At 38.5% G+C, this 25,456-nt stretch overlaps 1 protein-coding gene across 1 annotated transcript in view; it reads right to left on the bottom strand.

Annotated features, from left to right (window-relative positions):
• Positions 1-25,456, bottom strand: part of LOC117296524 (ribosomal protein S6 kinase alpha-3-like) — a 59,558-nt gene extending 34,102 nt beyond the window's left edge. Inside the window, exons 1-6 of the mRNA XM_033779496.1 lie at positions 25,196-25,456; positions 21,542-21,586; positions 15,768-15,884; positions 7,117-7,198; positions 6,390-6,470; positions 5,661-5,740 (exon numbers count right to left, since the gene is read on the bottom strand). Coding sequence (XP_033635387.1) covers positions 5,661-5,740; positions 6,390-6,470; positions 7,117-7,198; positions 15,768-15,884; positions 21,542-21,586; positions 25,196-25,255 — 465 coding nt within the window. The 5' untranslated portion in view covers positions 25,256-25,456. The remainder of the gene's footprint in view (positions 1-5,660; positions 5,741-6,389; positions 6,471-7,116; positions 7,199-15,767; positions 15,885-21,541; positions 21,587-25,195) is intronic.

The raw sequence follows: 25,456 nt of genomic DNA, 5'->3' as shown, positions 1-25,456 counted from the left end.
TCCAAGCATGACTCAATGAGAGAAATACATGACAACTGCTTGAACATGTTGAAGTGCAAATACAATGTACATTACTAGTAACTACTGCTTGAACATGTTTAAGTGCACTTGTCACAGAGGGGAACAAACATGACAGGTTATGCAAAGTTAAACAATATCTCAAGGCTAACATTAACGGCAAAAAGCCACACAATGTTTTCTACAAAATAAGTTGAGCTGCCATTTTAAAAGGTAAGACTTTTTTACACTTGACCCCAGGCAAGCAATTTTAGCATTGAACCAATAAACTCGCGACTGAACAAGCCAAGTGGTCTTGCATTTTTCAGCTGAATAATTATACATCACTGTGCAATAAATTGAATTTAAAACAAAAAGATGTTGAATTTGAGTCCGATAAACATATTGTTTGGAAGTATACTTAAATTCATAAGACAAACCTGATCATCCCTCTGTTGAGTGTTAGCTCAAATAAAAATTTAAAAAACAATTTAGAAACGGATCTTTAAACGGTCAAGAAAATTCTTTCTCATCCAAATTCTTGTTTTGCAAAGTAAATTCTGGTCGGATGAAATTTTGAGCCACATGCACTACAGTTTTGTAAAAATTGTCAAAATCTAGCGAGTTTGACTGACCAGTGAAATTGTAGATAAATAACAGAGTATTTAAAAACTGAACATTTCTTGTTTCTTGTTCATCATGATATTGGTGCTAATTGTGCTGTTGGTTGTGTAATGTGTAAGCCAACATTGGAAAGACAACCAATCCTATTCAAGTTGAATTGACATTCTGCAGTGACTAGTCAGCTTAAAGGCAGTGGACACTATTGGTAATTACTCAAATCAATTATTAGCATAAAACCTTTCTTTGTAACGAGTAATTTTAATGTAGTTTTCGAGAAATAAGTAATTTTCCACGAATTTGATTTCGAGACCTCAGATTTAGAATTGTAGGTCCTCGAAATCAAGCATCTGACAGCACACAACTTTGTATGACAAGGGTGTTTTTTCTTTCATTATTATCTCGCAACTTCGACGACCGATTGAGCTCACATTTTCACAGGTTTATTACTTTATGTATATGTTGAGATACACCAACTGTGGAGACTAGTCTTTGACAATTACCAATAGTGTCCAATGTCTTTAACGCTGTTATCCCATGCCTTGCAGTCAATGATAATGTGTCTACTGACTCATTTCACATGTGTTCTTCACACTTTAGTTCATCACACTGAGCATCCTGCCATCACACATTGACCATCCTGCAATCACGCATTGAGCATCCGGCCCTCACAACCATATCAAGTGACACTTTAAATTTCAAGTCCATTCCTTGAATTGAAAATGGAAATTAGATCACCCTTTACTAAGAATAATCACTTTTTCTACAGTGCTTTACAAATCTAGCAGCGTTTCAAAGCACTTATTACAACTTATATGACACAGGTATGTTGAGTTTGTGAACCATAAAACCAAGGCACAGTGTAGGGGTTTAGAAGGTGATGCAGTTGCAATCTAGAGTCACCCCGCCAGAAACACAGCGACCAAGGCACAGTGTAAGGGTTTAGAAGGTGATGCAGTTGCAATCTAGAGTCACCCCGCTAGAAACACAGCGACCAAGGCACAGTGTAAGGGTTTAGAAGGTGATGCAGTTGCAATCTAGAGTTCACCCCGCCAGAAACACAGCGACCAAGTCACCGTGTAGGGGTTTAGAAGGTGATGCAGTTGCAATCTAGAGTCACCCCGCCAGAAACACAGCGACCAAGTCACCGTGTAAGGGTTTAGAAGGTGATGCAGTTGCAATCTAGAGTCACCCCGCCAGAAACACAGCGACCAAGTCACCGTGTAAGGGTTTAGAAGGTGATGCAGTTGCAATCTAGAGTTCACCCCGCCAGAAACACAGCGACCAAGTCACCGTGTAAGGGTTTAGAAGGTGATGCAGTTGCAATCTAGAGTCACCCCGCCAGAAACACAGCGACCAAGTCACCGTGTAGGGGTTTAGAAGGTGATGCAGTTGCAATCTAGAGTCACCCCGCCAGAAACACAGCGACCAAGGCACAGTGTAGGGGTTTAGAAGGTGATGCAGTTGCAATCTAGAGTCACCCCGCCAGAAACACAGCGACCAAGTCACCGTGTAAGGGTTTAGAAGGTGATGCAGTTGCAATCTAGAGTCACCCCGCCAGAAACACAGCGACCAAGTCACCGTGTAGGGGTTTAGAAGGTGATGCAGTTGCAATCTAGAGTCACCCCGCCAGAAACACAGCGACCAAGGCACAGTGTAAGGGTTTAGAAGGTGATGCAGTTGCAATCTAGAGTCACCCCGCCAGAAACACAGCGACCAAGTCACCGTGTAGGGGTTTAGAAGGTGATGCAGTTGCAATCTAGAGTCACCCCGCCAGAAACACAGCGACCAAGTCACCGTGTAGGGGTTTAGAAGGTGATGCAGTTGCAATCTATAGTCACCCCGCTAGAAACACAGCGTCCAAGTCACCGTGTAGGGGTTTAGAAGGTGATGCAGTTGCAATCTAGAGTCACCCCGCCAGAAACACAGCGACCAAGTCACCGTGTAAGGGTTTAGAAGGTGATGCAGTTGCAATCTAGAGTCACCCCGCCAGAAACACAGCGACCAAGGCACAGTGTAGGGGTTTAGAAGGTGATGCAGTTGCAATCTAGAGTTCACCCCGCCAGAAACACAGCGACCAAGTCACCGTGTAGGGGTTTAGAAGGTGATGCAGTTGCAATCTAGAGTCACCCCGCCAGAAACACAGCGACCAAGGCACAGTGTAAGGGTTTAGAAGGTGATGCAGTTGCAATCTAGAGTTCAACCCGCCAGAAACACAGCGACCAAGTCACCGTGTAGGGGTTTAGAAAGTGATGCAGTTGCAATCTAGAGTCACCCCGCCAGAAACACAGCGACCAAGGCACAGTGTAAGGGTTTAGAAGGTGATGCAGTTGCAATCTAGAGTTCACCCCGCCAGAAACACAGCGACCAAGGCACAGTGTAAGGGTTTAGAAAGTGATGCAGTTGCAATCTAGAGTCACCCCGCCAGAAACACAGCGACCAAGGCAGAGTGTAAGGGTTTAGAAAGTGATGCAGTTGCAATCTAGAGTCACCCCGCCAGAAACACAGCGACCAAGGCACAGTGTAAGGGTTTAGAAGGTGATGCAGTTGCAATCTAGAGTTCACCCCGCCAGAAACACAGCGACCAAGGCACAGTGTAAGGGTTTAGAAGGTGATGCAGTTGCAATCTAGAGTTCACACCGCCAGAAACACAGCGACCAAGTCACCGTGTAGGGGTTTAGAAAGTGATGCAGTTGCAATCTAGAGTCACCCCGCCAGAAACACAGCGACCAAGGCACAGTGTAGGGGTTTAGAAGGTGATGCAGTTGCAATCTAGAGTTCACCCCGCCAGAAACACAGCGACCAAGGCACAGTGTAAGGGTTTAGAAAGTGATGCAGTTGCAATCTAGAGTCACCCCGCCAGAAACACAGCGACCAAGGCACAGTGTAGGGGTTTAGAAGGTGATGCAGTTGCAATCTAGAGTTCACCCCGCCAGAAACACAGCGACCAAGGCAGAGTGTAGGGGTTTAGAAGGTGATGCAGTTGCAATCTATAGTCACCCCGCTAGAAACACAGCGACCAAGGCACAGTGTAAGGGTTTAGAAGGTGATGCAGTTGCAATCTAGAGTTCACCCCGCCAGAAACACAGCGACCAAGTCACCGTGTAGGGGTTTAGAAAGTGATGCAGTTGCAATCTAGAGTCACCCCGCCAGAAACACAGCGACCAAGGCACAGTGTAGGGGTTTAGAAGGTGATGCAGTTGCAATCTAGAGTTCACCCCGCCAGAAACACAGCGACCAAGGCACAGTGTAAGGGTTTAGAAAGTGATGCAGTTGCAATCTAGAGTCACCCCGCCAGAAACACAGCGACCAGGGCACAGTGTAGGGGTTTAGAAGGTGATGCAGTTGCAATCTAGAGTTCACCCCGCCAGAAACACAGCGACCAAGGCAGAGTGTAGGGGTTTAGAAGGTGATGCAGTTGCAATCTATAGTCACCCCGCTAGAAACACAGCGTCCAAGTCACCGTGTAGGGGTTTAGAAGGTGATGCAGTTGCAATCTAGAGTTCATCCCGCCAGAAACACAGCGACCAAGGCACAGTGTAGGGGTTTAGAAGGTGATGCAGTTGCAATCTAGAGTTCACCCCGCCAGAAACACAGCGACCAAGTCACCGTGTAGGGGTTTAGAAGGTGATGCAGTTGCAATCTAGAGTTCAACCCGCCAGAAACACAGCGACCAAGTCACCGTGTAGGGGTTTAGAAGGTGATGCAGTTGCAATCTAGAGTCACCCCGCCAGAAACACAGCGACTTACATTTTTTGTACCCCTTCTTTTAATGACAAGTAGATTCTTTAACATGCATTACAAAACAAAAACAGCCAGCTTTACATGTATGTCCCATCCAAAAGATGAAGCAATAAATGGTAAAATGTCCCACTTTAACACATCTTTTTTTAGGGAACTATTTCCTAAAGCAATAAAGACTTGGGATTACTGGTTATTCTGAGCTGCTGTATTTATCAAAACAAAATTTTGTTTTTTGCACCATTGGAAGATATCCACAGATGAACTTTTTTTTTAGCAAGCGCATGCATACTTTTTGTGCGATACAATACGTCACTATTATTATTATTATTATTATTATTATTATTATTATTATTATTATTATTATTATTATTATTATTATTATTATTATTATTATTATTATTATTATTATTATTATTATTATTATTAATATCAAAGACACAAGTGTCAAGACTAAAAGTGGAGCCCAGACTCTCTGATCAGAAACACCAGGTCTGGTATGGTTGACCGCTCAGCTGCAACACACGACTCTAAATACTGTATTTACTACAAGTACATGTTTAACACTTCAATTACCTACATGTATACGGCTTATATCATCATTGTCTGTACATAATGTTTAAACAATTGGGATATTACTCCACGTCCATGCATGCCATTATTCAATCCTTTTAATGCCCATCAATGTTAGTTATGTCAAGCACGTGGCTCCTAGTGTTAACTTGAGAGTGATGAATTGTCTACATGTGCAAAGTGAACAACTCCCCATGGGTAGCGGGAGGTCTCTTTACTCACACCGATTAATCATAAAAAATACCTGCATAGCTTATGTAATTCTGCTAACTGTGAATGGATTTCTCCTACAGTATACACTGGTACCACTACCACAAAGTACTATACCTTCTATGCTAGCATTGGGTGCATGGGTTTATTCTGTTTTTACAATGAAACCCAGTAGCTTATGTATTGTGAATTAACAGCTAGGGGCTATGGCTGGATCCCTGCCTCATCATGTATTGAAATATAGAGTATCCATAGCAACACCATGAGCTACAGTCAAAGCCATAGCTGTAGCCACCAATTTGGATACGACCTAAGTCTCAACAGTCTCCAGAAGTATTTTCAGGAACAAGCCAACTGGGCAGAAGAGTTTGACAATAGCAATCACATCAAGACCCGTAATTGAACACAGTAAGCAAACACTTAAGTGCTTAATAGAAAAGATGTCAAGTACAAGCCACAGACAATACAAAGTGAATGCTCATTTGGCTGGTAACCAGCATGCTTAGCACGATTCTTACCTCTTTTGAGAGTCTAGTGAAGAGGTCTCCACCACGAAGGAAATCCAAGATCAAATATAACTTCCCTTCAGTCTGGAATGCTGAAAAAATAAACAGACTTTCAATATAAACTGTCAACGTATCATGTGTATTCAAACATCCGTAACCAAGCTGGTCCCAACCATTGAGTTTTACATGTGCGGGGTTCTGTGTCATACAACTATTTTAGTTTAACATAATTTATGGCTATAAAAGTTATATCATATTGTTGGAAAAGCATAATGAAGCCATGGATTATATGAATTTAAAATAAATGTACCAAGCCAACAACAACTAACTGGTGGTCACTGTAAACAATTAAGAGTTTGCCCAACTGACTGACGTCAAAGCAATGACTAGACTTTTTAAGCAACCTTAACATCATTCGGTCTGTGCTAAAACTGCACTTGATATACATCAGCTCTCTATTACTGACGTCATACCTGGCTACGATATACTACATGTATGTCTACTATGTCGCTTCTAACTTTATGGCTGTCACTGAGTGAGATTTATAAAGTCACGACCCTTGTTCCGATTTAACTTACCATAGTGCACCTTAACGATAAATGGATGGTTAACATCTTCTATGCCAAGATACATGTATCATTGGCTTCTAACCTCATAGCTGTCACTGAGTGAGATGCCCACTTCAACCCCCCCCCTCCTCCTTGATTTATAAAGACATGCCCCTATTCAGATTTAACTTACCATAGTGCAGCTTAACGATAAATGGATGGTTAACGTCTACCAGTATATTTCTCTCCATCTTAGTACGCATACGATCACGAACTGTAATGAGAAATACAATATCATTATGAGTGTCTGATTACAAGCCAGGTCAAAGGTCAAAGGTCTGTCTCAGACGTCTTAGACACTATGAAGCTTGACAGGTAAATCTTTCTGACCAATACTTGACATGGTTTTTGTCTGCCACAATTGTGTCTACCAAAAGTGTACATGTATACAACTCTTCAATTAGTGCGTTTCAGCCAAAACAAATTTGTGTGACAAAATGTGCAATATTTGTTGGAGTAATATGCACCCATTTAATGCAATTTACAGTCCCCAAAGGTCTCAAATTTAATTATTAAGGAAGATTGTACATAAAAATTCCATCACCACGAATGTTTCTATTTGAGAAATTGACATTTGATCAAATTGCTCAAAGCTGAAGTTCATAAAGCTGTAATCTGCTAAGAATTTATAAACAATCATGGTTTATAGTATCAATTGGGTTACCAGCCGAAATAGCATGCAATGTACATTACTCATGCCTGGTTCCTGACATTTTTCGCTTAAAATTAAATTCACCAAGCAATGTTTTCCTGCTATAAAAGTGCTAAATGAAATTGGACCTGAAAGCCATGATGCAATTCTAATCCAGTAGAGAAAAAACTCCCGAACTTCCCTAACTTCTCTAAAAGATATTCCCTACCTTTGAGAGTAGCTTTTTTGAGGACTTTCATCGCGTACAGCGTTCCGCTATCTTCTCCAAATACCTTCCTAACAAGAAACACCTGAAGTAAACACAGAATAAAAAAGCCAGTAAGATTCTGAAAATAGTTCATTTCATTCACAGGACTGTGGTTTGCCTTGAGTGAGGTGCTCAATATTCAACTCCATAATTGAAGCAAATGTTACGCACCTTACAAACTGATAAGAATACAGAACTCTCATAAAAATGTTTCATGAATCCATCATGTATCCAAAATGTCAATATAACACAAAACAATTATTTTATTCTCACAGCGAGCGAAAATTTAAGCCAAAGGGTAATAAAAAGGCACCAAGTGGGACACAAGAGAAGTATTGAAGTCCAGTTAATTATAAGGGTTTACAAGGTGCTTCCTCATATTCCAACAGCCAATGCCACAAACACCCTTCTCTTGGAGATAACGGGTCTTACAGCAAGTAACATCCAAATGACGAAGCAATAATGGTTTAAGTGCCTTGCTTAGTGTTAAGACCGGGACTCAAACCCACACTCTGTTGATCAGAAACACAAGAACTTGAGTCCAGTGCTCTAGAACAATCCGCAAAGACACAAGAATGCTTTAACATACCGCAATCAATTTACTCAATTAACTATTTGTTTCCATAATCACAGATTCGGTTCAAATTAATGAAATCTAGAATTTCCAATAATCTAAACCAAAATTGAGACTCAAGCAAACACTCTTTGGGGAAAAAAACCTCACCTGATATGAAAAGTAAAGACCCCCTGCCCACCTATTCCCTGAGACTGTCTGTCCTTTCAACGACCTTATGTTTTGAAGCCAGTCATTTCTTAACTTAATCAAACGAAGACAAACACGAGACAAACACTGATCATCCACCAATCAATATGCAAATTAAACAACAGCCTTCCACCACTACATGTATATTTTATCTTCTAAAATCTCTGTCCAGTGCAACTATTTTTAAAGGCCAGGAGGCAGTGGCTTCTGTGTTGCCCTGGTCTTTGCCTTTATGCCCTTTATAAAGTTTCCAATCGATTTTAAAATGGAAGTGCCCTCTCAAAGACGAAATTCTAGGCTTGTCTTAAAGATTGATACATTTCTTTTCCTCTCATGATGCATGGTACAAATGGTAAGCTTTGAGCCTTGTACCAAGACAATCTGTTAATAACATTTACCAGCAGTATACATGTAGGATTCAGGAACCTGTTAGGATTGATCTTGGATCCATCCTCCACTCTGTAACATGATCACATGAACAAATCTAACCCCCCCCCCCCCCCCCCCCATGCCAATATATCCTGATTGAATTGTTACAGGTTGCTTTCTGTTGGATGATAAACCGACATGTCAGTTTTGTAACTCTATATCCAGGGTTATTGGTTTACCTTCAAATACGATCTTCTTTTGGTAGTGACTTTTTATATTGTCAGATTTACTGATGGTTGCTGTTGGCCAAGTATTGCCAGTAGTAGAGCGTGATTACGTATTTAGACAGCTTGGTGTTGAATCACATTACAAGAGGTTTAGGGTAAGAAACTGTACACACAGTTCAGTGTCTGCACATTTAAGTCATTGCTAATGCATGAGTAATAGGTCTGTATATTTCGGTCATCATGAAAGAAAATGCAAATCTATCAAACTTAGTTTTATCTGATCACACATCCAATTAGCAACGAGGATGAATAGGAAACTCATAGAATTATTTAGTTTTAGACGCCAAGTCATATTGGTATCAAGGCTGACGCAGTTAGCACTGTCACAAACAAACAAAAACCTCCAAACCTCATCAAATTGCAGTTAACACTGTCACAACAAATCAACAACCTTCCAAACCTCATCAAATTGAAAATGTACAGTGTGTTAACTAATCATTACACAACATGATCAGCCCAGCTGAACATAAACAATGCCATACATCACAACCATTGCTGGCATCTGCATCAAGTTACCATCACTTGAATTACAACCAGTAACACAAGTCAATTAATAAATTTATTACATAAATTGTTTGTTTGAATGAGCTACAAATAGCCTACATTTACATGTATGCTGGTCTTACATATATACATGTATGCTGGTCATACATGTAACACATTCTTCATTGAGACCTGCAAACATACATTTAATTAGGATCTCATTCTGGTGGTACACATGTCTACTTCAGTCACAGAAAGTGCACTCTGCAATGACTGTGCATTTGATATATATATAAAAAAAAACGCTTGCATTTAATAAACCTGAATTTTAAATTAGATCGGCTATGGAATGCGGTTTTCTAACTTTCAATGCAAAATAACCATGGCAACAAAAAGCCATTAGATTCTAATGACATTTGACACTACTCTATATCTTTGCATTCTCACACAAAAAAACACACAATTTTGATATGCGGGATTTGGTTTAAACTCTTAAATGATTACTATATTGCTATTGACACTTTTGTACAGCACTTGTTTTGAATCAAGCCATTACATAGCCTTTGTCATCTATTGCACATTTTGGTACTGTTTACTGTGCCTATTTGCGTCCCATCCTTTTCAATATATCTCAGCTTCACCACATACTCTCATTGAATGGAACATTCCATCTTCCATCTCACTCACTATTAAACTCATAAACATTCATCATTTATATACATGTAATAATTCAAATCATTTGATGCGCTTCCAGGCAATCCCAAGGCGTTTGCATGGACTGTATGATTTATTTGTCTTGTAAACCCTGAATAAATAAATAAATACATGACATTAACAATGTGTATGTGAAAAAAATCCCAGATAAAACCCATATGGGGATGTGAGATCGAGCAGAGAAAACAGATAAATCACCCATTGACCACAAGGTTCAAGTTCACCAATACAAAATTAATTTAATTGTTTTTTGACCTTTCGTTGGCTCCCCGTTCCAAACGACAAACATGTTTACCAAATATTCAATTGGACAGTTGTATTAAATCAGTTTGAAAGAACTGCAGTTAAAGTATTATACAAAGGCCCAATTCCTATAACTGCTAAACACAACAAAATTGTGGTTACCAGAACAAGGTTACCAGCAAAAGTACCACATCAAATACACCATCTTATGACTGGTATCCTGTTTGTTTTGGCTTAGGAGAAACTGTTTTGAAGAGCAATACATGAAATTGGACCCAAAAAACTATTTGCCTAATATTTCATCTTGTTAACCACATACTAGAATAGATGTATCCATGTCATATCCATTCATCTCTGTATGAAATTGAAGAAATTACTGTCACTCCGGTTCAATCTTTCAGGCCAATCAAAAACAAATATTTGTTTCCTGTAACCCAATGGACCATTCAAGAAATGGCGGTCGAAAATAATTTATCATTATTTGATTTATTGTGCTATTATTTTTTTGATATAAAATCTGACTGCATAACGTGTAAGAAATCATGAGGCACATTGCCTTCAGTTCTTCTAACATTTTCTTGTTTGGAATTACTCCTTTTCCTTTTTAAGAGAATACCTACATGTACAATGTGTTATAATTAGTGAGTAGTGAACAAGAATAATTTTGCCTCTTGAAAAACAACAAGCGAAAGAAATGGTGAACAATTTGGTTCCACAAAAAAGCTGTGTTCTGTCTTAAAACTACACAACAACCATTTCAAAGGATATTAGCGCAAATCGATATCATACTTTTGAAATAAACGTATATCTACCAAACAAGGTACTCAAGGAGCCGAGTATGTATACAAACTTTCAGAAAGATCGGTTATTGCAGTGATGGATTTTGAGACCCAATTGTAAATCAATATATTTTGTTTCTACATGTACATGTGTACCTACTGACCCTGTTTTTCATAGCACGTTACAAGAAACACAAATAATTTGTTGTTAGGCCTCATTACCACTAAAGAAGGACATACAAAATGTTGACAGACAATGCTATTCTATTTATAGTCTTTAGTTCAATACATCCTGTAAGTAGGTTAGGTTCTGCGGGGGTGTACGGAAATAACACTCAAAAATAAGACTCTGCTTTCTTATCACCTTTCAATCCAAAGGATAGCCATTTATTCCATGAGTTGTTTTGCATGTTTTAAATTTTTTTTATAATTATGGGGGAGGAAATACTGTTTTGAAGTGAGTTCCTTTTTTCTTGGTAATGTGCCGAGGGACAATTTCGTTTAAGCAAAATTGGGGAATTATCTGCTACTGATCTATGGATGATGTTGGATAGACTGGAATGTTTGCTCAATTCTTTTGAGTATATAAATTGACTTACCCTCTTTGTATTTACTAAAATCAAACAGTTTAAAGGCAAGGTGTCCCTTTGCCAATGTTAACTGCGCACAAGTTTTCTAAAATAAGCACTCAAAGGGAGACTACTTCAAAAATGGGACAACCAAGAATTATCGTGGTGTTTTCAGTCAATACATCAACAACAAAAAAAGGGTTCAGAAATCTCTTCCTTAAATTTTATTTTAGTCAATGATTACAAGACTACTGGTTTTTTTTTTAACTGAAATATTTTCATTTGAACTGATATGAAAAAAAACATGGGTGTTGATAAACAGCATACCACCCTACAAGATGACAATGAGTCTAATCTCAGCCAAACCCTCTCAAGCCTAAAAACTCACTGTACGTCTTAAACTAAATTTCACTGCTTATAAAATATACACCGGCCGGGCCAGAGGGGACTATGGATTTTCTCTGCACATCTGCCAACTGGATTAAAGAGTTGGTCTTTAAGTAACTCATTGACCAGGACTAAACACATGTCTGAACTGGACCCACTGACGTTTATTATTAAACTAATTTATGCCACCTTTTGATTTAACTCTTCAAGCTTGAACCATAGTGGAGTGGTTACCAGTCATTTAGCAGTATATAAATAGTCAGTTTTTGTATAATGTGCTGGTCTGTTTGTAGCATGGTGTGTAGCTGGCGATTTTTTCATCATCACAGAAAATAAAATTACAAGTGAAGGAACTTATTTCTGTATACAGGAAGAATATTAATCCATACCTGGATTTGTTTCTAAACTGTGGGGCATTCTGGATCAAAATGTTTTGACATTTGGCCGAAGCACGCTGTATTGAAACAAGGTCTTCATAATGTTTTCTACTTATGTCTATCTTGGTTTTAAAAGCTCTACTGTTCAATCTGGAACATGCTGTGGTTTTGTCTTGCTGTCTTTTGTAAAACAAAGTTAAATAAAGAAGTAAAGAAATTCATTATTATTTTTCATATCAATCAAAAATCCATGTACATGTATTAGCCCGACACGCTAGCTTGTACATAAACATGAGGAGAACCATTCAGTAACCCAAAGGAATGTCTGGAAACTCGGTTTTAAATTTAGCCTGCCTCTACCGCTACAATACATTAACTTTTGTATGGGAACAATTCAGTAAAAAATATTGCTTGAGTAATTAACGTGCCGAGTACAAATAAGCAGGGTACCAGTCACAAAGTAGTCAACATTACATGCCATTTTGGCTGGTATCCCAATTCTGCAATTTATCCATGCTTAGACATTTATTTATGGACACTAGTCGAGTAAAATGCATTCGACAGTGGCATCTTAGAATGATGAAATCTAAATGTTGCGTTAATGGTCGATGGACATCATCATCGTACCTTAGAGTCAACAGAGTACTTGGTGTCTTATCAAATTTATTTTGTAAGAGTGAGAACGCATTGCACTTTGTGATTTGCCATCATTGACTAACAACATGGGATGTTTTGCAGAGCTCCACAAAGCAACATATCACACGATCAGTCATCACTCAATGCACTGACGCTATATCAACGACTGGAATCCTCCAAGCTCACAATCGTTAATTCACTCACGCACTCACCAATCCAATCTAGACCAAACATATTCAGTGCGTGGTGCATGATGATGGGATTAAAGTATGGGTTCTCTAAGGGGGTGATGATGGGTAGATCAGTCAACAAAATAACGGCTCAAGATCAACCGTCACGTGGGATAATCGATGGCACACTACCGTCAAAGTCTGTTTAGAAATACTCATCATACTGTACTTCAATAAGAAGTCAAGAAACTCAGAAAATGTAAAAAAAGATCTCAAATCTGACTTGAATAAAAAATGATATTCTCAGAGTGTGACATCACAAAGAAATATGTTGTGATTGGCTATTGGCAAAGAGTGACATCGCACTACAAATCATTATAGCCATAGTGTCAAGTCAATCTCAGCGAAACCGAAGGCTGTGTATGAAAGAGCAGCTGTGACTGTTGCTAAGAATATTGCTCAGGGAAGCCTAAAGCTTCAATGCATGTTAATATGCAATCAAGATTGCCCCAATAAGGAAAGCCCCTAACATTACAGAATTCTATCCAGTCTGCATCATTTATTAGCACAACATGTACCCACAGTTTCATAATTATTCAGGATAATCTAAATAACTAATGACTTAGCACTTTGCTAACCCTTTCCATAAAAGTGCATATAAATCACCTTTAACATTAACTATGAATGCAGTATGTTGAATGTCCTAGTATTTAAGCTTGGGCGATATCGATTTATTTTATTCACGATATATCGCTGACAATATATCGCGATATTCGATATAATCGCGAATAATTAAATTTGACAACATCAGTCTTCAAACTCCAAGTGAAAGTTGTAGAAGAGACAGTCATATCATAAGAGAGGTGTTCTAATGACCTATTCTTCTGGTTTTACTCCAAACCTATGGGGTGCAAGATGTCTCAGCTAGGAAATACATCGCGATATTGAGCTACTTAGTCGATAACGCGATATATCGATATTGCGATCAAAACCAAATCGGTCCGATATTAAAATCGTTTCCAAATTAGTATCGCGATATTCGATAATATCGTGGTATCGCCCAAGCTTACTACTATTGACACTGCATTCAAGTTCAACCAAATCCAAGCAATGGCCTTGAAGAATGTGATTACCAGTCCACACTAACCAGTATATGACTTCATGCTGTCAACATTCAAATAGATTTCCATGGAATATCAACCCTGATTAGTGGAGAATGCTATTGAATTAGTCATCACAAATAGATATAGGTCTTTCTTGATACACCATGTTTGCCAATTCAACCCACTCAATTTTGCTAAGCAACATGTTCTGTGGCAGTGTCATGGCCGAGCGGTTAAGAGCACCGGATTCAAGCACTGGTGTTTGATCAGCAGGGTGTGGGTTCGGATCCTGGTCGTGACACTTGCTACATAAAATTGGGGAGGAAGTGCTTTCTGCTCTACCGGCCAGGCTTCGAATTGATGATACCCAAGCCTACATTCGTATGGACTGTGAAAGGGGTAACCCTATTTCAGCCCTAGGAGTAGGTGGCATTGGCCTCTGAAACAAATAATTGTAGCCCCCACATTGAAGTGGCCTTCACGCCTTGTGTGTCAGGCGACTTGCATAAAATTAAAATAAATTAAATTAAAATAAAACAGTTTTAATGAAAGTGGGCCATGATTAAACGCTTTGGTCTATAAACAGGGATGCCAGTGGCTCTTTCCTTCAGAGCCTGAAATTTTTGTGAACAAAAAAAAATATTAAAAACACAACAGCATTTTTTTAATAAAACATCAAGAATAAGAAAATTCTGCCCCCCCCCCCCTTGCAAAAAAAGGCAGGCATAGTCTGATTTTAGTCCTGAATTTTCCGTTTTTATAATATCACAAATTTCTAAATGTAAAAAAAAAATTTTTTGAAGATCTTACCCTCTTATTTCTGCCTTTAAAGTACTCTTTTTTCAACCATGTTGATGGGTTTGTAATGTGAGGATTGGTTGTATAAAACACTTCTTTTGCAATTAAATTTTTTTGATCGGTGTCGGCAACGCACATTATTGGGAGGGTCAACTCCTCCAAAATAAATTTAAAATCCACAAAAGATGCATAAAACTATACAGTATCAGCTAAAAGAGAATTTGAAAAGTTTTAGGCTACATTTCCATTGTAAGAATTTTGTTTTATGATCGTGAAAAAAATATCTCTAAGCTACAAAGTCGTCGGTCGCCATCGGTCGCCATCTTGCTTTTTCACAGGCCTGTACAAAATGGACAACAGAGGGCGCTTTCCTGGATTTGGAATAGTCTTGCCTCAAGGTGTGAATGATTGGTACTGCATGTGTAGTATGTACTGCAATTTATGTAAGTTGATCGCTGAGGCCTTAGGTCAAGACTAGTTCATACCTGCCATCTTAGAAGTGGTTGAGTTGACGAGTTGACAGCGAGTTGACGACAGATATTATTTTATATATTTTCTCTGGCCAGATGAGTTACGGAGCGCCGGAAATTTGTTTTCAATAAAATATATTTCTCCGGCCAAATGAAATACGGAGCACCGGAAATCTTTTACAAAACTAATATTTTCTCCGGCCAGATGAAAAATGGAATGCCGGAAATCTGTTTTCAACTAAATATATTTTCCTTGGCAAAATGAAATACGGAGCGCCGAAAAAGTTTTTTTTCCTTTTTTTTTTCCGGCCAGATGAAACACAGAGCGCCGGAAAAAATCGGGGAAAATTTGAAAAAGGCGGAATTCCGGCAATAGCCGGAAAACTGGCATCCCTGTTATAAATGACAAAACATTAATATCTTTGACCAATAGAAATGCAGATGATATGAATATTCATACAAACCTTTCCAAATGATCCCTGACCTAAGACCTTTAGGAGTTCAAACTGACTGGGGTCAGATTTCTGAAGCCCCTCAGCGGCCATGCTGGTTATGTTAATTTCTCTCATCTCGGAATCTTCCTGTAAAACAACATCAAACAAATAAATGTAAGAGACTATATATAAAACATTTAAAAGAAACTAGTTGCCTTAACTGACTGATGGTTGGAAGTTAATAACATAAATACTCCTTCCATGATAACTTTATGAACATTTCAGTTCTGTTCGTTCAATTTACCCCATGAACCAGCATCAAGCAAACATTACTGTATGTCTCACTCAACATTTTTGGAATAAGGTTGTAACTACCGCATCGCATATAATGCCCAATACACAGTATGTAACAAACAGGAACATTGCCACCTAAAATGGCAGGGCCAAGAAGATTGTGATGATCAGGATTTGCCCTTAACTATCCCAGTGACTGGCCATCAGGACCAGCTAGTTTGTCATTTCAACAGTTTTCCTTTAACACTGTCATTTTGTTTGATACCTGAGTCAGGGCTTGATTTTACACCAACATCAATGTTTTCTAAGTCCAGTGGCAACAAATCCATCTAGGCTACTGGGATGGGATTTGAACCCCCAAACTTCAAAGTCACTTTCATATCTACACTATTTCCTTTGTGACCAGTAATTTTGAATACGTAGCCTTTTGTACATGCCCCATACAAAATGCCTGAAACTCTACATTTGATTCTCTTTAAAAAGTTGAAAGCTCGAACCAATCCTGGTTGAGTTTAACCCAAAAATGATTGTAATCAGAAACAAAAGCTCACTTACATGTATTTTATTTATTAATTTACCATAAACCAATCCCAAATAGAATTAATTCTCCATAATTTTATAAAATGATCATTTGACAGTTTTACGAAGTAACAAAGTCCAATGAACTCTCTTTCTCTTTCAGTTCCTGATTCATTTACGATATTCCATCCAGGCAAAATTCCTTTGAATGATCCAATTTCAAACCAAATTCATCTGTCCTTGTAATTGAACATTGAACTATAATTTGATTTGGGATTCTTCACCTTTGTTCTTTAATTATCTCTTTTCCTATTGGATGTTAATTGGATGTGAATTGGATGTGAGATGTGAATTGGCTGGTTAGATCAGATCAAGGACAGCGTTTTTAGGAAAAGGCAATTAATTCATTCCAGCTGATTTGTTTAGCGTAGTGAAATACATCAGTGTATGAACTCTGGTCATGGTTAACGCAAACATCATCCTCCTAGCCTTAATGGCACATTTACGCTCTATGCTAAATTGGTTTTGTCAAGATGTACATGTAGGCTAAAGCTGCATTCCAAAATAAAAATCGCAAAGCGAAAGTTACAGAATGAATACCGAGTCTATTTGCTGAGAAAACAGTGGGAAAAAATTGTATTATCACCTGAAGGTTGATAAAACATTGGGTACCAACCATATCTCTGGCCGCAAAAAGGTTGATAAAACATTGGGTACCAACCATATCTCTGGCCGCAAAAAGGTTGATAAAACATTGGGTACCAACTATATCTCTGGCCGCAAAAAGGTTGATAAAACATTGGGTACCAACCATATCTCTGGCCGCAAAAAGGTTGATAAAACATTGGGTACCAACCATATCTCTGGCCGCAAAAAGGTTGATAAAACATTGGGTACCAACCATATCTCTGGCCGCAAACCTTCAGAAAGGTTTTCCAAACCATGTACTACTTCGAAGGGAACAAAATCAGATGCAGTGCTTCTTACCATGTAAGCATTGCTGCTCAGCAGAACATTGATTACCGGCTAAGTTTTTAAAACATGATTATCTGAAATCAATTAATCTTGATGTTGTACAAGTGAACAGTTAGCATTCAGAGTGATTTTAAGCCTAGGGAAGGTATACATTTGATAATCACTCTTAAAATTAATAGCAATAAATACTATTGGTTAGAAGCCTTCAGAAGCTTTCAATGGTATACTGTGGTAACGTTTCTCAGATTGTGTGTTGCTATTATTAGGGATTATTCTTCATGCCTGGACTTTTCACTCAAGATTTAAGTGCAATCTCAAGAATGTGACCATCTTTGTATGAACTTGTTTTACAAGTTACAATGTAGTTTGTACACAGGAGGGGAATAAAACAATCAAACGGTTCAAAAACCAAAGATACACTTTGCCTTTATCTGAGACGAACTATACAATCAGTTAGCTACGTACGTAATGAATAATCCATGCTACTTGTTTTGGAGTATACACAAGGTTATCATGAATAACTAGAAGTAATGGTGATCAATGGTAGTCAAGGAAAGAATAACAATAGGCTCAAGGGGGGGGGGTATTCAAGGATATCAAAACAATAGAACAAGACTGAATTATCAGGTGTGCTGGAGACATGTATGGTTCAAATAAAGTGCATTATTCACAAAGACAGTTTGAAAACTACAGCAGCTAATGTTTATTGTCTAGGACAAAGTATCCGCACTTTATGTGACTGACTTGCAAAGGGATATTAAGAATAGCCAATTTAACTGTTTCGTGGATTTTTTTAATTTTATTTTTTTAATTGATTCAGATTTAAGAAAATAAACACTGAACAAATGAAAAAGAAGAAGAAACACTAGCCAGCTGGCTGCTTTTTAAGGAACTTTTTTTTAAAACAAGAACAATTCTAATAATAATAATAATTCTTGACAACTGTAATATGAGTAAATTGTTCCAAGAAACATTCAGGGTTGGTTGCACAGTGTTTGTCTAACTCCGGATGATGACGTCTGCGGCAACGTCTGCGTCTACGAACCCCCTCGTAGTGGGGGGGGGGGGGGGGGGGGTGGAATTAAATAGTTGCTCCAATCAGATGCTCATAATGTAATCAGCATACAGTGATGTAATTAAAGTCGTTGTGAGATAGGACGGAATCGCTGGCAGCTGAAAAGAACAGCTGCTTCTACAGCGACAAACACCAAGATGTTGACAAATATCCGTACATGTTTTTATTTCTTGGATCCTTTTGGATGAGATTTAAAGCTCTTGTTGTATTTGGATGAGGGTTTCATGGTGAGCATACCGAGTGTCCGTTAAGAGTGGGATGGGATCTAACTGTTCACTCATTATACTGATAGGTAACATGGGCTCAGCACACCTGGGCAGATGCTCCAATTTTACATTGGACCAAAGGCTCAATGCCAGTAGCTTTAACGTCAGGCCTGTCAACTTTTGACCAGACAAGTCTGAATGTCCTTTTGTTGATACTGAGACATGTACAACAGAACTTCAACAAACACGTCACATAATTTTCTTGGTAAAAGGAAGACGCATGTTTCCATGTATCATGAGGCAAGTGTGTACAATGGATGTAATTCCAGTACAGAAAGAGTGTCAGGCAATATCTACATTTAGAAGAATAAAACCTGGCTGTTTCAATATTCATATCTCTAGAGAATACTGCAAGATACTGTTAGGGCCATGTCATATGAGGCAATGTATAGAAAACCAGTTCCAGGCAATATCCATCAAGTATTAGAGAAAAATCCCACTTTAAAACAATGTACACACAGTATTCTAGGGGATTGTGAGACAGACATCACTAGCATGTATCTTGTGATACAAAAGTGTTCTTGTTGCATCCAGTGCTGTTGGCTGCCTCATAAGTATGTTTCTTGTCTCTGCTTTGTGATACCAAAGTGTTCTTTCAGTACGTAGCGTACTGTCGTGTTGGTGATAAGCAGGGATATCATCAGGATTTTACAAAACTATGGGGCACTCTGGACCAAAAATGTGCAAGTTTGGTTGAAACATCCTGAATTGAAACGAGGTCCTGTGTGTGGTTTTTTTATTTTTTGGGGGGGGGGATACTGCTAGAAGCAAATTCAATTTTTTTTTTAATGGTTTGTAGGTTTTGGGGTTTTTGTCCTTCTTTTTTTTGCGTATTGGCCTGCAATTTATGCAATCTGCCTGCTACACAAGCTGTGCATTGGGAGAACCCTATTATCCAAAACAGTTTAGAGAAACAGCTGAGAGTACTTGTAAGAAGGTTCCTTGATGTACATGTGGATGAGATCAAGTACAGGTGTAGATACATAGTTTGATGCTAGTCAGTTGAGAGCTTTGAATATTTGAATAGTAAACTCATTGATACAATATCATTTCCATTCAAATAAATATTATTGATCATAATAAACATGACTGATACAGAGATACTATAAAACATGCACCCAAACAAGTCTTGAGGAATTATTTTCTGGTGGTCCATATTTAATCCATGAACTCAACAAATCTTGTTCAGTGGAGAATAATGTTCACATGAGTCATGTATGAGTACACAACCCAAGAATTCTGATGGGTACTTGCATGTATGTATGTATGTACATGTATTCAATCAAAGTGAGATACATGTACAATGTATACATGTACCTATACTGGACTAATTTGTTGACCCTGGGATGCCAGTCTGTTTGGTTGTATTGAATTAGAAGTTGTGAAAAGGCAGACAGGGCATACCCAGGATGTCATCAAGGCCCTTGTTTACATGTCCAACATTCTGCACTTCATACATTACAGTACATTTACACAGCACCTTTGGCTTGTGGAGGCCTGTCTGTGTCCAAAGGGGAGCTACATGTATTTTGCGCAATTTCGATGGTAGTTAATGTCGGTAACTGTCCATTTTAGCGGGAGTGTTGTACAGAAAAATTTGGAAGAAGTCCATTTTACATTAATGATAAATTTTGCTTTTGAAAATAGACCACTAAATTCATCTTCAAAAAGTAGCGAATAGAATTGAACTGCCACATTTTGTGGTACAGCAAAGTACAGGAAGTTTCGTTTTAAACATGTGTACACTGTAGGACTATTGTCATTGAGACATATTCACTTCCCAAGTTATAAATGAATGGTATGACAGGGTTTGCCCTAACCACTTGTTGGCATGAACTGTTAACAGGCGAAGGACAATGTGACTTTGGCTTATAGTAAACAGTTTTCCACACCTTCTCAATCGTGTTTTTCCTGTTGGATCCCTCCATTATTACCCACAAGGTCTTACTGGTTTCCTCTTGTCTTGCACAGTATTAATACTTCAATGGTACTTGTAGGTCTCTAATTAACCCACAGCACCCAACCACAGCAATTGCCATGGTGCCTTGGGCTTTTGCATAGAAGTGTCCCTAACCAGAGGAACATTGCAGTGTCAATCTGCCTAGTTCAGAGTTAATAAGGTCCCTAATTAATATGAGATAATGGACTAGTGATATGGACCAGTGTAATGACAAGCTAACTAGTCCTGCTGACTAGTCACTAAGAACATTACACCTACAGGGCAAACCCTGGCATTTATGTCAACAATTATTTAGCTCTTCTTTGTGGCTGTTAACACACCGACATTCAGGCTATAATGTATACAATGCTAAGTATGTAGCTACAGTGGTGAGGTATGACAGCCTCACTTTGAAATCAATTGTGACTAATGTAAATTGCACAAACTAGGTCAGTTTACACAGTTTATAAAATATTTACCAATTATATTTCAGCCCTATTCATCAAGAATTGAAATATTTACCAATTATATTTCAGCCCTATTCATCAAGAATTGAAATGACATTAACACCAAAATGGCAACCTGACACAAACGGCAAGTAGGAGATCAGAATGAAATTATTTCACCTGATGGAGTGCTTAATCTAGAAGATTACTTAGCTAAGGGGATTAATGATGAAAATTGAGGATTAAGATGAATGGCTTTGTATGTCAATCAATCTAAGCTTTGTACTCACTGATTCATTGGTGTTATCCACCAGCATCTCTTCGCTGCTCTTTCCCTGTAACCATGGTAACAATAAGAAAATATGCACAAAATTAACAAGTTGATTACCCATTGAGATGTGATCTATCAACAAATTGGGTCATTTATGTCAAGAAATGACTCACTGACCAAATACGCCTAAGTTTATTTGTTTTATTTTATTACAATTTTATCACACTACATGTATACTACATAAAACCAGATAGAACTGGCAAAAAGATATTATAATGATTACATAAATTATACAAAGCAAGGTACTTAATAAAACAAACAACTGTTTAATAAGGGGTTTTCAAGCTGGAGTTGTAAATCTTCATGGTATCTCTAACGGACAGTTCCCATTGGATTTCCAGATGAATTTTTGTTTAGTTTCTTTTCAATTTCCAAGAAAAGTATAGAGAATGTACACCCACAAAATGTTATTCCTGACTGGCTGACTAATAAAACTGATCAAGATCAAAATCAAAAAGAATTTCTTTACTTAGAGATGTAGACCTCAAACTTGTTTTTCAAGTTAAAATACAATTTTATGACTTACAAATAGTTTACAATGTAAGAAAACAATTGTATCAAAGCTGCAGCATGTCTAGAATGGGAATGTGACCTGAAACATCTGGAGTGATTTAATGTAACTACATGTGTAGTGACTGAGCATCAATTCATGAAATAAACATTGAAAACACTAAGAATGACTGTGCAGGCTACTAGTACTACTTTGTTGTTGTCAGGGAGTGGAAGTTTCTGATCTGGAACATTTTAAAGGGCGCCAGGGCAATGACCAGGGGCATGGAAGCAATGACGAAGGGGCATGGAGGCAATGACCAGTGGGCATGAAGTAAATGACCAGGGGCATGGAGGCAAAGACCAGGGGCATGGAGGCAATGAACAGTGGGCATGGAGCAATGACCGGGGGCATGGAGGCAAGGACTGGTGGCATGGAGGCAATGACCAGGGGCATGGAGGCAATGACCAGGGGCATGGAGGCAAAGACTGGTGGCATGGAGGCAATGACTATGGGCATGGAGGCAATGACCAAGGGCATGGAGGCAAAGACTGGTGGCATGGAGGCAAAGACTGGTGGCATGGAGGCAATGGCCAGGGACATGGAGGCAAAGACTGGTGGCATGGAGGCAATGACCGGGGGCATTGAGGCAATGACCGGGGGCATGGAGGCAAAGACTGGGGGGCATGGAGGCAAAGACTGGTGGCATGGAGGCAATGACTAGGGGCATGGAGGCAATGGCCAGGGACATGGAGGCAAAGACTGGTGGCATGGAGGCAATGACCAGGGGCATGGAGGCAATGACTAGGGGCATGGAGGCAATGACCAGGGGCATTGAGGCAATGACCGGGAGCATGGAGGCAAAGACTGGTGGCATGGAGGCAATGACCAGGGGCATTGAGGCAATGACCGGGGGCATGGAGGCAAAGACTGGGGGCATGGAGGCAATGACCAGGGGCATGGAGGCAATGACCGGGGGCATGGAGGCAATGACCAGGGGCATGGAGGCAATGGCCAGGGGCTCGGAGGCAGTGACCAGTGGGCATGGCAGGTAGACAGACAGAAGACACCCCTTCAATGACAATGTTGGATAAAAACGCTGATGATTAATACATTGTATTAATTAAGAAACTATAATGTGAATTCAATGTGACACAATGCTGTTTCAAGTATGCTGTTTCACTTTAGCACACTGTCGGATACACCAACTTGAACATCAGGCAACAATAAGATCACATGTGATCATGTGACTGTCTAAAAATCACAGGAAATGGGTCATGTGACGACCTCATGTATTAACTACACGTCAGTACCAGAAGAACAACCAAGGTCCAATTTAGGCCACGTAATAAAGTAAAGTTTTGAAAATGTTTTTCTGTTGTAAGTTTTAGACGACCCTTCATTACTTTTTAATGATTTCAAACATAACTTCAAGTGCAATGATGAGGCTTTAATCAGTCAATTTGGTTGTTGTTTGTTGCCTTAAAGGCAGTGGACACTATTGGTAATTACTCAAAATAATTATCGCAAAAAAAAACCTCACTTGGTAACGAGTAATGGGGAGAGGTTGATAGTGTAAAACATTGTGAGAAACAGCTCCGTCTGAAGTGACGTAGTTTTTGAGAAAGAAGTAATTGTCCACAAATTTGAGTTTGAGACCTCAAGTTTAGAATTTGAGGTCTCGAAATCAAGCATCTTACAGCATACAACTTCGTGTGACAAGGGTGTTTTTTCTTTCATAGTTATCTCGCAACTCCGATGACCAATTGAGCTCACATTTTCACAGGTTTGTTATTTAATGCATGTTGAGCTACACCAAATGAGAAGACTGGATTTTGACAATTATCAAGTGTCCATTATCTTTAATTAGCAGGGGAGTATGATCTTCTATTTCTAAATCTATTCAGCTACTTGTCAAAGCCTATTCAGTTCATTCTTTCCCTCATGTTTGGAGCGGTCTGCCAACAAATATCTGCAACTCCCTGACCCTCGATTCATAATCATACAATTGTTTTAAAAGATACCTGTGTCAGCACTTCCAGAACGTGTAGAGTTTTTCCAAATTGTTTTTAATTTATCTGTTGATAAAGATTAGCCCTTTTCATAACTTATCAATTTTATTTCCTCATTTGTACATTGTGTTTAGGTCATCTTTTTAAACTAAACTTTGGTCGAACCTTCATTTAAGATTGGCTATTTAATTACACAGAATTTATAAAGGCGCACTAATTCTGGTTTAAATTACATTACAATTTAATACTTTTTATTTTACTTTTATTTTATTTTTCACTTGTTTGTTTACTTAATTATTTAATTGTTTATTTTTTCACTTAATTATTTTTTGAATTATTTATTGACTGACTGATTGTTTGTGTAATTAATTAAGTTATTTTTTTTTTTTTTTTTTTTTTTTACTCATAATGTTTTGTAGCATTGTCGTAAAAATTATAACAGAAACTTCTGTTATGGGTTTTTTTCCTTACATTGTTGCCTTGTTTGTATTTTCTGTACTTTAAGTTGTGCTGTTGAGGTCGAATATAGTAAAATAATAATAATACTCATCACTCATTAGTGTAGAACCAAAAAAATAGGCCTAACTTTAGCCCCCTGTGGAACTATTAACGTCTGCTAATTAGGCCTTAAGGATTTAAAAATATATTAACCCATTGTTTTTTTCAAAGAAAGGACTCTGGAAAACACTGAGCATACAGTACTTAAAACATTTTGGGATAAAACAATAACAAATTTATTTAAAACCTATTAAAAAATGTATCAATAATCAATGCTGAGGAAATTACATTTGAAGGCCCACCTTGTCCTTTTTTTCTTCCTTTTTTGTTGGTAAAAATATAAACACATAACTCGAACAATTTAAAACCAAAACAGGGAGTGACACTGCCGAATTAAAATGTGGAAACAATGGCAAACTTTTGTCGAGTGAGTTTATTCCTTCAAATTCAATTCAAACCAAACACATTTAAAACGATGCACGGAGTTACCCGATGCATGAATGTTTCTGTTCTTTAATACCCATGCACATAATATCTGACTTTTCCACAAGTAAAATTACATGCCTTCAGTTCAGGTTGCTGAGTCCACTAAAACCACAAACTATTTACCCACCTCTGCCTGTTCTTTGACGGCCACCTTCTGCCAAGGATCGGCAAGTTGATGCAGCGGCATCTTCGAGTGCACGCCCAGGAAAATTTTGACGGATTAAAAGTGATCGTCTCCCGATAAGAAAACAAGCAGGATCTCAACCCCGCAATACCGAAGAGTTACTTCCGAAAACTTAGTTATATCCAATGGTTTTTAGACTAAAAGCTGTCATAGTCCACCACAAAAATTCCAAAATGGTGGAGGTTTGTCGTACACTCAGCGTTA

Source organism: Asterias rubens, chromosome 11 (genome assembly GCF_902459465.1).
Source record: "Asterias rubens chromosome 11, eAstRub1.3, whole genome shotgun sequence".
Lineage (NCBI taxonomy): Eukaryota > Metazoa > Echinodermata > Asteroidea > Forcipulatida > Asteriidae > Asterias > Asterias rubens.
This window is presented reverse-complemented; position numbering and strand designations above follow the sequence as displayed.